Source organism: Oreochromis niloticus, linkage group LG18 (assembly GCF_001858045.2).
Source record: "Oreochromis niloticus isolate F11D_XX linkage group LG18, O_niloticus_UMD_NMBU, whole genome shotgun sequence".
In the NCBI taxonomy this organism is placed as follows: Eukaryota; Metazoa; Chordata; class Actinopteri; order Cichliformes; family Cichlidae; genus Oreochromis; species Oreochromis niloticus.
The window spans coordinates 4,117,077-4,131,226 of record NC_031982.2 but is presented as its reverse complement, the minus strand read 5'-3'; the positions used below and the strand labels follow the sequence as shown (position 1 = coordinate 4,131,226).

The following is a 14,150-nucleotide window of genomic DNA, read 5'->3' as shown; positions in this document are numbered from 1 at the left end:
CAGCTTCCCAGGGTTTTAAGAAAGCATGTTTAGGTTGTGTATTTAATCTGTTTCATTTTATGTTTTTCTCAAAATGTTTTTTTTTTCAGTTTCTAACAAAATAAATGAGAGAAAAGCTGCAAATTCTCACACAGGAGTGTCTTTTTGACCTTGATAAAAATAAGTACTACATCAAACCTCTGTCCTTTGGATCTCTCTTTCTCAGGTCTTTGGTCATGGGAAGGCTAATGGTGAGCCCACCTGGGCTCTGTTGCTGACTGTCGGGATCTGCGAGATAGGAATCCTTATTGCCTCTCTGGATCATGTAGCCCCCATCCTCTCCATGTATGTGCTTTTTTCCCCATGAAATCAGCCTCTTTTTGTCACTGAATTTGTGATTGTCTTTACATTCTATACTAATCACTGGTCTTCTCAGGTTTTTCCTCATGTGCTATCTGTTTGTCAACCTGGCCTGTGCTGTTCAGACTTTGCTCTGCACCCCCAATTGGAGACCTCGCTTTAAGTTCTATCACTGGTAAGAGCATGTCCTAGAAAACTCTGTCTCTTATCTCTGAGTGTGACAGTAATGATGACACTGCTTGTTTCCTGTAGGACTCTGTCCTTCTTAGGGATGAGTCTTTGTCTCTCCCTCATGTTCATCTCCTCCTGGATCTACGCTCTGGTCGTCATAGTGATAGCTGGCTGTATCTACAAATACATTGAATACAAAGGGTAAGTTTCAGGTGATGAGATCAATTCAACGTTTAAACCAGGTGCAGGTAAGAAGGTAAGGTCAGAAACAAACTGATACACAACAATCGTTTTAGAGCGGCTGAGCTTTTCAAAAGTAAAGAGGGGTAGAGGTTCGCCAATCTGCAAAGAACTGTGGCAAAATGACAAATTGTGGAACAATTTCAGAAATATAAAATATCATATACAGTACATGATATCATTAAAAGATTCAGAGAATCTTGAGAAATCTCTGTGTGCACAAGACAAGGCCAGAAAGGGTCTGAGTTGGCACTGCATGAAAAACAGACAATATTATGTCATTGAAAATCAGTGCATGGGCTCAGTTCCAGAAAAAACAGTTTGCTGTGCCATCCACAAATGCAGGTTAAAGCTCTATCTTGCAAAGAATATGACCGATAACCGCCATGTCTGCTGGGCCAAATATAAAGTCTCCTGTGGCCAGATGAATAAAAATATTAAAATTGAAAAACGCGGGCACTGTACTCGCTGATTTAAAGAGGAGAGGAATGAGCTGGCCTGTTATCAGCACTCTTTTCAAAAGCCTGCATCTCTAATGTTATGCAGATGCATTAGTGTGCAAGGAATTGGCAACTTACACAACTGGAAGGATGCCATCAGTGGTGAAAGGTTTCTACAAGTTTTAGAGCCACATACGCTCCCATCCCGACAACACCTTTTTCTGAAAATCAAAATGAGTTCTCGTTTGTTGAGATGTAGTACCGTAAAACTGTTTTAATGGTGGTGCAGGGCAGTGAAGGAATGGGGAGATGGAATCAGAGGTCTGTCTTTAAATGCAGCACGCTATGCTCTCATCCGGCTAGAGGAGGCACCGCTACACACCAAAAACTGGAGGTGAGTGCGAAAACACTACAAGCACAATAGGGTATTTTAATTAGAGGCAACAAATAATGATTGGTCTATATTTAATCACTTTGAAAGCACAAATAAGTTCTTCTTAAACTCAGAGATTGGCAGAAAAATCTGCTGCTCTACATTTAATCTACTGAATATTCAGATTTGGGCTGTTGAACAAATGTTGAACAATATGACATCACCTTTACCTCGGCACAGTTATTTTTCTGAATCTGATATTTCAAATCTTAAACAATTAAGTTGCAGCCTCATTGTCATTGACAGTCATTACATTTTTTATCATCTTGTCCTCTAAAGAAATACAGTTGTCTACAGACAGACTGTCATTCATTCAGAAAAATTAATTTGATTGTTTTTCAGTTGTTTGCTGCTAGACGTTTGTATTTTTGGCTCTGTCTTCAGGCCTCAGCTGCTGGTGTTGTGTAAACTGAACTCAGACCTGGAGGTGAAACACCCTCGTCTCCTGTCCTTCACCACGCAGCTCAAAGCGGGGAAGGGGCTGACCATCGTCTGCTCCGTCCTGGAGGGAACATACATGACCCGAGGGGACGATGCCAAGAAAGGAGAGCAGGTTTCTCAGTTTGTTCAATCGTTCGCTCTCATCTGTTAGCCATGACTTCACTGTACATGCTAATGCTTGCATTCAACCTTTTCCATGTGTCTCTTACGTTTGTAATTACGTTTGTTTTCCTGCTCTACATGTTCACTCGAATATAAACCAACATGTTGCTGAAGCTGTGAATGAATCAAAATATTGCACACCATTCAGCACCTAAAACTTTTCCTTTCTTTTCCTTGCTTGCTTCCGGCAGAACTTGAAAGCAGCCATGGCTGCGGAGAAGACAAAGGGTTTCTCTCACGTCGTGGTGTCGTCCAGCCTGCGAGATGGTTTCTCCATACTCATTCAGTCAGCTGGACTGGGGGGAATGAAACACAACGCCGTGCTGATGGCCTGGCCAACAGGCTGGAAACAGGACCGGGACTCCTCCGCAAGGAGAAACTTTATAGGTAAACTCAACAGAAGGGGTTTGTGTGACAACACTCCAATACTGAGAAAATTACAGAAGGCTTTCTGATGAGGCAACATTTCAAAAGGCTTAGTAAGCTCTGATGATTGAGATCAATCATTTGCTAATCCATAACTTAAATACTGTGGACAACAATTTACAGAACTGTATTTCTTTTAATGAGCCCTTCAGTTCATTAAGAGGAGGACAAAATCTGTCCTTAATGTCGTGCTAATGTTATAGCAACATCCTTATTGTAAAGAAATAGAAAAGATATCATTACAAAAATATTAATGCCAAAAATATCAGCATCTGACATTTACTGTATTGTTTTTTACATTTTTTCTATTATGACCATATTGACATGTAATCACATATGACCGAGTAGATTACAGATATTTTTAGTCCAGATGTCCTGCAGATGCAGATGACAAATTAAGCAATAGTCACAATTATTGTTGTGCTCCAGGATTTTATGTTTTTACAGATTTATGGTGGCCCTGAGAGTTCAAATGGACTGCAGTTTAAGAAAACACCAACAAATAGAAAAATGCTGCAAAAGTACTTCACATGTTTGGGTGTGTGTCACTTCCACAGCTGTTTCGTCACAGTAATGTGTTCCCAAAAACACTTCTGTGTTGTGAGATTTTGGTTTTTCTACTTGTTGTGTTTTATTCGTCTTCTTTTTCTTCCATGTTTTATGTGCCTTTGCAGCATTTTGCAGTTTGCTGGTGTTTTCGTAATTTCCAGTGTTTTTTTATTTTTAGGGCCACCATATTTTACGCACAAGGTTAGAGATTTTGGACAGGGCTCAGGAACATCTTTTTTCTCTCCCTGCAGAAACAGTAAGAGAGACGACTTCGGCACATCAGGCTCTGCTCGTAGCCAAGAACATCGACCATTTCCCTGGTAACCAGGAGCGTCTGAAGGAGGGAACCATTGATGTGTGGTGGATCGTACATGATGGCGGGCTGCTCATGCTTCTGCCTTTCTTACTTAGTCAGCACAAGGTGTGTCTTTGTTTGTGTTGCCTAAATTATCTTTTTACTTTAAGATTCTTTAGTTGAATTTAAATATGAATGAGCACCATTCAAGAAAAAACAAGGACTCAAAAGTAAGATAAAAATCAATAATTATATAAATTGCCACAGTAAGCAGGACGAATAGAGTGCATTTATATACACAGTCAAAATTTGTCTCAATGTTCTCACCGTTAGCATTGTGGCTGCTGTCTTGTTGTCCAGCCAGAAGTTTCCTTTTGAAATGAGCGTATGCTAACTTACTGGCTAATACTAGCAAGCTTCGTTATCAAGCTGCTTCCATGAACTGTAAGGGTGCAATGAGCAGACACAGTTATCTGCTAGTTATCTGCTAATTAGTGCTAAGCAACAGACAAACAAATACAAAAAGTGTCCTCACTAGACTTTTGTACATCCTTTATCACACAGTAGCGATAGCAAGTGTTCTGAACACCACAAATAAAGTCTTGAGTTCAGTTCTTGAGGAAGCTGAACCTGTCAATCAAAACGGCCACACCCCCGACTTTAAACCATAGGAATGCCCAAAAGGGGGAAATCTTACAAACAAGTCACCACATGCATGTTGTTGTGAATGTGTTTTATTATTTATGGAGACCAAAACCATGTTGGTACCAGGCTGTAAACATGTAAGTTACAAGGCTAAAGTTTGCATTTTAACATGAGAGTTAAAAAGATCATGATCAAGTCGCTTTTGGAATCAGCCTCAAGTGGTCATGTGAGGAACTGCGCCTCAAAGGTTGCTGCATTTCTCAGTCCTGTAGGTTCTGACTTGACAAATACCATATGGGACTACATTTAATCAACTTCAACCAAAATTAAAATTACTCTTCTTTTAACCTTTAAACATTTTCCCCACAAATTTGTAGTAAATAGCCATTGGCCTGTTTGCAAATCAAGATCTCTTGCTAACAGCTTCTAATGTCACACAGTTTAATTTTGATGCAGAGCCTGCCAGTCTTCAGTCATGGTAAAGTAATAAAAGCAGATCTTTAATCTTTTGTGCTGCACTCAGGTGGCCTATTAATTGAGGTGGATAAAAGATGGACGTGTTGCTCTGGGTGGTTGGTTATAATAACTTTTTCTGTTTAGGTATGGAGGAAGTGCAAAATGCGAATCTTCACTGTCGCACAAATGGATGACAACTCCATTCAGATGAAGAAAGATCTCCAGATGTTTCTCTACCAACTGCGTCTAAATGCAGTGGTGGAGGTAGTGGAGATGGTGAGACTGTCTACAATTTTAATTAACTTTTAAATCAGCAATCTGCATCATATTACTTAATGTAACACATAATATGATAATAGTTCTATACCTACTGATACTGAATTTGCAGATGCTCTCTCTCCCCCTGTAGCATGACAGTGATATCTCAGCTTTCACCTATGAGAAGACACTGATGATGGAGCAGAGATCTCAAATGCTCAAACAGATGCAGCTGTCCCGCACAGAGAGGGAGAGAGAGGTAAAGAGACACATACTGGACATCCTAAACATTTTTCAAATGATTGTAAAGCACTAAGTGATGTATAAGCTGGTTATTTTGGCATGTTTTAATGTTTTCCTGCAAGACTTTTATAATGATCATATGATGAATATGTTAAAACAAACATATCAACAATAATTAATATTTTTATAATGACAGGATTTAGAAAAACTGTTTAAATATTAAGGTGACGCAAAAGTCTTCACGGTCTGTTCTGCTGTTCTTGACCTTTGACCTTTTCCCCCTAATCACTGTGTTGTGAATGGACGATGGGCTCAGATTCAGAGCATCACGGATGTATCGCGTGCCTCCATAAAGAGGAAGAAGTGTTCGAGTGCCAACGCCCCGCCCCTCTACTCTCAGTGCATTCCAGAGGATGAGGTAGCCATGGCAACTAGACCAAACAAACAACCCTGGAGCTATCGCTCTATCCCGTTCATCGTCTTTACCATCCTAATCCATTCATAACCACTGGAATGCTTTAGCAAGTGCTCTGAATTAACTCACTTGTTAAGTGTATGCATTAGCTTGTTTCATCTGACGTTGCTAACAGAGTGTCAGAAACCAAAAACAGCCACTAGGGGGACACAAAGTCCTCCCTGAGTGGCAGGCACCAAAATACCAGTCATACAACAGAGTATGAACTATTTCCTCCCAAATCTTCACCTTTTGATTTGTGCCCTTAGCACTGCCATCTTCAGATTTTAAGATGTGGAACTCTCAATGAGCGGTCAGTTGCCTTATACATGTGCAGGTCTGACACAAAGAATAATGTCACTAGTTTTGCATCATGCACTATCATTTTTTTCCCCTATCATGCATGCATTTTTGCACTGGAGAGCTGGAACGACACATTTTACCTATAGGTAAGAGAGTGTGTCCAGGGTTCTGCATGAAGCTTATTTGTTTTAGCTTTTATCGGTCCTCTTTCTTCTCTCTTGCCAAGCGCTTATACATAGGAGAAGTGATTGTTGAGGTTTTCTCTTTTTCTCTCTTGTTGTAATTTTACCATACAATATAAAGCACAAACCTCGGGGCAACTATTTTTGTAATTTAGTGCTATATAGATACAATTTACTACTACTACAATATAGATTTGTTCAGCACCTTTCAAGAAACTCAACAATACTTTATTAAAAAAAAAAAAAAATCTAGAAATTAAAGAAGAGGTGAGTTTTGAAGAACTGATGGGAGTTTTATAGAAGGTATGGAGGTTGGTGCGAGGGACAGAAAAGAGCCCCATGGCTGAGGATCACATCATCCAAGGCTGCATGCATGGGTGGCCAGACAGGTACTGAGGGCCCAGGTCATTAACAGGATTTATAAATGAGCAGAAGCAACTTGTAAATGATGTGTGATCTGACCAGGAGCCAGTTGAGCTTTATGTGGAGTGATATGTTGGGGATCCCAAATGGGACTCCATTGCAGTAATCCAGCCAGATAGCACCAAAGGCATGGATGAGGCTCTCCGTTGTAGAGTCAGTGAGTGATGACCAAAGTCAAGAGATGTTCATTAGACGAAGAAAAGCTGCTTTGGTGACAGATTTATAATAACCCTGGAATAAAAGTGTAGAATAAAGACATTATTCTTTACCTTACATTATAAAGTGCCACAACTGTTGTTGTGATTATGTGCTATATAAATAAAATTGAAATTAAATTGAGTCCAGGGGGTGGTGAGATGGGGGGATCATCCATGTCGATGAGAAGAGCTCCATTCTTCTGGAGCAGGGTCTTGATGGCCACAAGCAAAAGCACTGTGCTATTGCTTTTGAGCTAGTTAGTTAAAATCCATGTTGTAATTTCATGCAGACATTTGGTCAAGGAGCTTTGATTGTGGAGAGTTTAGTACTGACAGCTGTGTATGGTCAGCACAAGAATGGAAGCAGAAACCATGGCACCACTGACCATGAGGGAGCATGTAGATGGTGAAGAGAAGAGGTCCAAGCACAGAGCCTTGAGGCACCCCATGGTTAACTGGGATAGAGGTGGAGCAAGAGTCTCCTAAGGTGACAAGCTGTGTTCAGTTGGAAAAGTAGGACTGAAACTGGGAGAGTGCAGTACCAGTGAGGCCAAGAAAGCCAGACAGGGGTGAGAGAGAAGAATGGTGTGAGAAACAGTGCCAAAGGCTGCAGAAAGGTCCACAGGGTCAGAGTCTGCCCTCTTGACGATGGAAATCACTGAAGCAGTTTGGAAGCGCGTGCCTAGTCCAACGATGTGTGCATGGGGTCCAGGATGCAGGTGGAGACTTGGGTCAAAGAGAACCACTTAACAAAACAAATCCATTTTATAGCCAGATAAGCTGAGTCACACAATAACATTTAAAAATGTAAAAATAAATCCTGCAAAAGAAAATGCAAAGGTTTTGCTATTGGTGGTTTTGCACATATGAATTTGCAGGTTTTTAATAATAGTCATATATAGAAGTGTTACCATCACATGAGGGAAGCTGAGGTTTTTCTTCATTCATGTGATTCTTTGAGCCTGCATGTACTTTAATGCTCTTAAACATATCGCTTGACTGCTGTCATGTCAGACATTTCTTCTCCTCATTTTTTCTTTCCATATTATGTCTCCATTTCCTGAAAAGCTGTGGTATACAGTATCAGCCGTCTTAATGAAAGATTAAGGGTGAAGATAATGAAACTAATAAGACTTTATATCATGTCACCGTTTGTTCAGGCTCAGCTGATTCACGACCGAAACACAGCATCTCATTCTGCAGCGAATGACAAGGCTGCTGGCGCCACTTCTGATCGTGTCCACATGACCTGGACCAAAGACAAACTGCAGAATGAGAGGAACAAACACAAAGAAAACATGGCAGTGAAAGACATGTTCAACATGAGACCGTAAGTAGAGCTAAGTATGCTGCCTCACACGTCCTCTGTATTAATACTAAATAAAAAGCAATAACTTTGTGAATTTTGACACATACATAAACCTAATTTAGAATATATATTGCAAGAAGGTGGCATTGCAAATTTACTCAAAATTTTGCTGGAGTGATTCCTGGAGTGACAGCGTGATGATTTAAATACAATCTCTGAATATTTAGAGGTTATATTTTGCTATTAATGTTGGATGTGTGTCCCCCCATCCTCTACCCCCCATCCTTTATCCTCTAGTGAGTGGGAGAATCTGTAAGTAACTTTCACTTCTTGGCTGCATGTGCTTGAACTTTTTCACGTGTGAAATAATCTCTGTTGGCATGCTGGTAAAAAGCGATTAACTAGTTCAGCGTGCATGCATAGGTGATGAGAAAAAAAGCCCACGCTTTTATCACAAGGAAACTGCATCCATCTGCATTTGCATCCTTCATTGTCATCCCCAATCATTTATACTGCACTTGAGTGGACAGATGAATGATAGTATAGCATACTTTAGAAGATGGTTGACTGTGTTACATGATTTTTTTGTCAAATTAAAGTCCTTGTTATTAATGTCTCTGGTTAAACATAGCAACCACTCTAATGTGCGGAGGATGCACACAGCCGTGAAACTGAACGAGGTGGTGGTAAAGAAATCCTGTAACTCAGAGCTCGTCTTGCTGAACATGCCGGGCCCACCAAAGAACAAGAAAGGGGATGAGAACTGTATCCTTTTTCAAAGTACCAACAGTGTTAAGCTCCTAACTGGATTTTTTTTCAGTCTGTGAGTTGTTCAGTCATTTAGTCAACCACAGTAGATAAACTGTTTGACATTTAGGCACCCACTTTCTTGCTATGAGTTAGATTAGTCATAGCACTGTCATGTTTGTATGCTGAAGCTAGAGTCAGCTAGCTTATCTAAGCATGGATAGATAATCAACAAGCGTGTCTTCTTCCAAAGATGAAAAAAATCCTCCTAGAAGCATTTCAAAGCATATTGACTTGGTTAATGTCATTAATTAAACCACACTAAAACTGAACATAAAAACTAAGATGCTGTTTTGAAAACATGTTTTAATAGGACTCTAAGCAGTCTTATGAAAAACAAAGTAAATCCCTAATGTTTCCATATCTTGGTAACTCCAGGTTGAATTTTGGGTTATTTTTTACATTTTGGACCCATGTTAATTCTTTGCCTTAGTTCTAAGCTAAGTTAAGCTAAGCTATCCAACTATAACAGCAGTTCTATCCAGTCTTTAAGTGACGACGTATGAACCCGGCCACCGGGTCTAGACTACTCTGCGTTTATTAAGGCTGTTGTGTTTTTAACATTTTTTAATGCTTTGTATCTTGTTTTATTTAATCTGAACAAGCCCCTAAAAAAATGCAATTGCATTTGTCCCTAACCATCTGGAGCCTTCACGTTAACTTTTATTGAGTGGAAAAACGTTAGTGTTCATCCTCCAGCTTCACTGTGATAATGTCTTTATATTATGCTAACCATAGCTGTGTAGCTAGCCACCATGTAGCACATTATAAAACAGCTAGCCCAACTTCAGTAACCCTACAAATGTTACTGCTGTTTAGTTTTTTGCCTTCATTTATGTCAGAAGTGATAGCAGAGCTGTACTTTTTAATTTTTTCAGAAATCTCTCAGTCAGAACATGCTATGTCATGTTTGGGTGGAAACTAGCGAGCTAACTTCCTGCTAACTTCTAATTCCGTTAAATTTAATAAATTCTGTTTTCATGGATGCCTGGATGTTGAACTTAATTACTACACCTGGTAGAGCAACCACACTGATCATTTTATTAAAGATGAAAGAATTTAGACAGTTTTTAGCTCTCAGTGATGTCGCAGTGTTCGTTTGACTTTGGGACCTGAAGCGGAGTGTGGACCTGGAAATGGCTAATGACGTCAGACCTAAAAACCCGATACTTAGAATAAAGATATTGAAGTGGCATTAACTGATTCATCCTGGTAAGAAAATAATAAAGTCTAATAGTAGTGCATAACCCCCTTAACCAGAATGTGTGTCTCAGATATGGAGTTCCTGGAAGTTTTAATGGAAGGTCTAGACCGTGTACTGTTGGTTCGTGGAGGAGGTCGGGAGGTCATTACTATCTACTCCTAGCACAAAGAGGTTCCTATTTTTTTGGATGTGTACTTTAAAGGAACCATGTCTGGACAATGCTAAAAGCTGAGGGAGACAAAGGCTTTAAGGTGGGACAGTGACAACAGACTTCTTTAAAGAAGTCCAGTATTTCCAACCTCCTTAGATTACAAAAACCTGGATGACTGACGAAGAGAAGAGTGCCACATTTGGACAACAAGCGACTCTGCATACAGCACAGCCTCAGCTTAGTGCAGAGTCTGGAGGTGAAGAGGATTTACTACAGACAGACCACCAGGAGCTCCAACACTCCAACTCCTTCAGATGAAAAAACATGAACTACAGTTTGTTTTTGTTGCCTTTAGTGCAATCGTTGGTTTCACTGAGACATGCAGATATAGTGGAAACTGTCCTTTTACAAAGATCACAGCAATGACTTTTATAGAAATACTTTTGCATTTAGCAATAACATTCAATGATATTTCCTTTGTGACCTTTATTATTTATTTCCATGCCAGTTATGACACTTCATTGTAACAAATGTTTTACTTTGGAATGATGATATGAGTTGAACATGTTTTTTAGCCAATATTGTGAAAGAATATCAAATGTGGAATAATGTGTTGATGACCATGAACAAACGTATCAGTGCTGCTCATAATCGATAGGTTAGACACACTAGGCCATTACTGTTTTTGTTGCCACAGATGGGAATGTGCCAAGCATGATGAAGATGTAATAGAGTGAAAATGATACAGATGATTTGCTGGTTTCAGCGTTTCAGGACATTTTAATTATTGATGAGTTTGACTGAGTTTTTGTATGTTGTCAAAATGTTAGTCTGTGAGCTCTTTCCCTAGAAGCCACTACAGCTAGTGGCAAAGGATGCAATATGGAGTCTCTATAGTAGTGTTTTGGGGTTTTTTTTTTTCATAGGTTAGTATCGATTCATCTCTTTTTAGCATGTTATTTAGCAAAAAACAAATATAACTTAAAGTCTGTATAATAATGAAGTTGTCATGTCTGATTATTTATGGTAATGTGTTCTGTGCTAATTTTCTTTGGTAAAGGTAATAAGCATGAAGGTACCAGTACACTATAAAGGGGGAAAAACAAGGCACAACAATGGATATGGACCTGGACAAAGTGATGTGTGACAGCAAAACAACAACAATAATTAATTTGTATCTAAATGTCAAATAGCTCGTGCACCTCTGTAGTGAAAGGAGCCAATTGAGATGGTTGGTTTCTTGATGCCTGCAAAGCTGAGGTGTTTTGTACATATCCTACTGAAGGAAACCCCAAGCCTAAGACAGACTGGAGGGATTATGCTGCTCGGCTGGCCCTGGAATGCCTCGGTATGCCCGCGTAGGGACCTGGGGACAGCGGCCAGCGAGAGGGAGGAGGGAAGACTTGAAATCTCTGCTTAGACTGCTGCCCCCCCTGGGATTTGGTTTTATAAACTGTGACCCTCAAAATGAGCTTATCCTCAATGAGAAGTGTCTGTGAAGACTTGGAAGGACCCTACCATAACAATCACATAAAACATATATCTGTAAACACACAGAGACAAAGGGCGGGAAACAGGAAGTCGGTATGTAAAGGAAACGAAACTAAAGTAGTAGTCAGCCAGATACAGACCATTGTGATGTCTCTGATGACATTCTACTCCTCTCAATTTCTTCCTTTTGTTTCAAAACACTTGAAATGCATGCCAACGGTAAATATTTTATCCTCTTCAAAGTTTTATATTATTGTATCAAACTGAGTGGTGACCAAGGTGATATTCTCTGGCCAGATGGATTGAGTTCTTGTCTGACCCAGATGAGAGTAGAACTGAGAGCCTCTTACGTAAGCCTCTCAGGCTCAGTTTCCAAAAATTAATTTAGCTCTAAAATCATCACTGTCTCTTGGCTCACAAAACAACAAAGACCATCTTGGAGCTGCTGTAAGAAGGCTGTTGGGAAACTTGGCCCTGGATAAATGGCTTCCTGTTTGTCCCAGAGAGTGGTTAGCTGGGTCAGCACGCACAGAGCAACAATAACGACCTGCCCAGTCTGATGCTCTGATCACCATGTGAATTACAACTCTGTTACACAGTCTGCTGTCCATAACCCTTGCTCCTTTTAAACTGCAGGCTGTCTCTTCAGAATCGTTAACCTAAGTTGACACTTTATTGTTTCCCCAATGAGAGTCTGGTCTGCTGGCCAGAATTCACATAAAACCATGATGACCTCAAGTGTCAGTGTGTGAAACAATCCCCAAAGCTCATGAAATACTAAAATGGGTAAACGATGGGTTCACAGAGGATTCCGGTTTTGCAAATCTAGGACTTTCAGCATCTCCTTTTTTCGTTTAGATTACATGGACTGCAGTCTACAGTAATGAACCCACATATAGGACGTATAACAAATGAAAAATTACACCTCATTCCATCAATTTCTTCTGTTTATCCATATCAGGACTGCTGTTGGGCTAGAGTCTATTCCAACTGTTACTGAATGAGAGGTAGGGTATACTCCAGGCAGCTGCAGAGTACCTGAAAAGAGACTTACAGCTGGTGATCAAAAATAGTCTTTGGTTATCACCATGCTGGTTTTCTGGAACTGAGGGAATCAATATAAAGGGTTAGCTGCTGAGTCATCAGCTAACGCTACTGCTAGATAGCATGAGTAACAAGGTGCATTCATATTTCACTGATATTACGTCAAATATTGATTTTGGCAGTTAATAATAGACTCTATTTGTATAAAACAAGATGAAATGCCACCTATCTGTCGCTCAGCATAGACATTATTTATTAAGCTTTTGTACAAGTTGAGTGAGCATGTGAGTTATGGGAAAATTGACCCCCTCCTACAGCTGTCTCACTGCACTTGTAAGCATCGTTTTCCGCCTCAGCGAGCTATTGTTTTCAGGAGAAAAAAGTTAAAACACATGATATACTTCCTGCCCAGTACCATCCGATAGGAAAGGCTAGCAACTAGCTAGAAGACATAACAGACCTTTTAGCCTATATTAAACTTGACATTTCTCTCAGATACTTGTGGAAAGCAATCCAAAGCTCATTTGGAATTACATTCAAGTGACAGAGGCCTCGATGTGCCATTCAAACTCTGAGAAAAAGAATGAAAAAGTGTGTTGTGATTGTACAGCAGAGTGACACCTTCTGAGAGTGGAAAAATGAGTTTAAAAATGTACATCTGATACAAGAAAATGACCTTTACTACATGCTAATTTGTACAACCTGGACCCGCCCGACCATCTCAAATGAATAATTTTAACCCAAACATTACCAGTTTCCACCCAAGCAGTCTTTATTAAACTTGAAAGGCAGAAATAACAGATTTCTCCTACCTAGGAGTCTAGATAGATATATAGATAGACAGAAAGAGAGTATAAATAGCACAAGTGTTGTAGGAAGCACATTTTCTCAGTATAAGGGGATGTAGTGAGCAAGAATGTAACTTTTCTTGTTCTCACAAACATTATCATTCCAGAATCTGGTGATACCAGGGTGTTAACATCATGACATGATTATTCCACAGATTCCCTCTGACCTTGTTGACCCGTTATCCTTTCACTCTGCTAGCTTGGGAAAGAATGTCTAAGAGGAGATTAAAACTGTCACGGTCTGCTATTTTAAATTACTGCACTTGATCGAATATTGATTCATTCTTTTTTAATATATCAATTCTGTGGTTAAATCCTCTATGTCTTCTTCATTTATACATTAAACTTAACATGTTCTTTGTTTTCTATCTTTTCTAATTTCTTAGAAATTAGGCTTTGTTTCATTTAGCCTAAGGCTAGACAGGTTAATCTCATAATTGGTACCTTTTTAGAGGTGCAAACATTTGCTCATTGTTAAGCAGAATCCTTTTCTTTTTTCATTTTTAATTAAACTATTTGATTGGATGATGAAGCCTCTCCATGAACCATGGACAGGCTAGTATATACACATTATTAGTATCGTCATTTTCGTCTGAGGTGGCACCAAAAATTCCCATAGACACAAAAGCCTTGGTTGTT

The 14,150-nt window shown here is 39.6% G+C and overlaps 1 protein-coding gene across 6 annotated transcripts in view; it reads left to right on the top strand.

Annotated features, from left to right (window-relative positions):
- Positions 1-10,919, top strand: part of LOC100693458 (solute carrier family 12 member 7) — a 38,496-nt gene extending 27,577 nt beyond the window's left edge. For 2 of the 6 annotated variants that reach the window (XM_005457980.3, XM_025900447.1), the window contains 14 exons: positions 206-324; positions 416-514; positions 592-711; positions 1,480-1,584; positions 2,008-2,176; positions 2,418-2,613; positions 3,453-3,622; positions 4,742-4,873; positions 5,007-5,114; positions 5,415-5,516; positions 7,818-7,987; positions 8,264-8,278; positions 8,598-8,731; positions 10,048-10,919. In XM_005457980.3, coding sequence (XP_005458037.1) covers positions 206-324; positions 416-514; positions 592-711; positions 1,480-1,584; positions 2,008-2,176; positions 2,418-2,613; positions 3,453-3,622; positions 4,742-4,873; positions 5,007-5,114; positions 5,415-5,516; positions 7,818-7,987; positions 8,264-8,278; positions 8,598-8,731; positions 10,048-10,139 — 1,731 coding nt within the window. In that variant the 3' untranslated portion in view covers positions 10,140-10,919. The remainder of the gene's footprint in view (positions 1-205; positions 325-415; positions 515-591; positions 712-1,479; positions 1,585-2,007; positions 2,177-2,417; positions 2,614-3,452; positions 3,623-4,741; positions 4,874-5,006; positions 5,115-5,414; positions 5,517-7,817; positions 7,988-8,263; positions 8,279-8,597; positions 8,732-10,047) is intronic. The other 4 variants (XM_005457981.4, XM_005457982.4, XM_005457983.4 and 1 more) reach the window with 4 other exon arrangements.
- Positions 10,920-14,150: the final 3,231 nt, after the last annotated feature.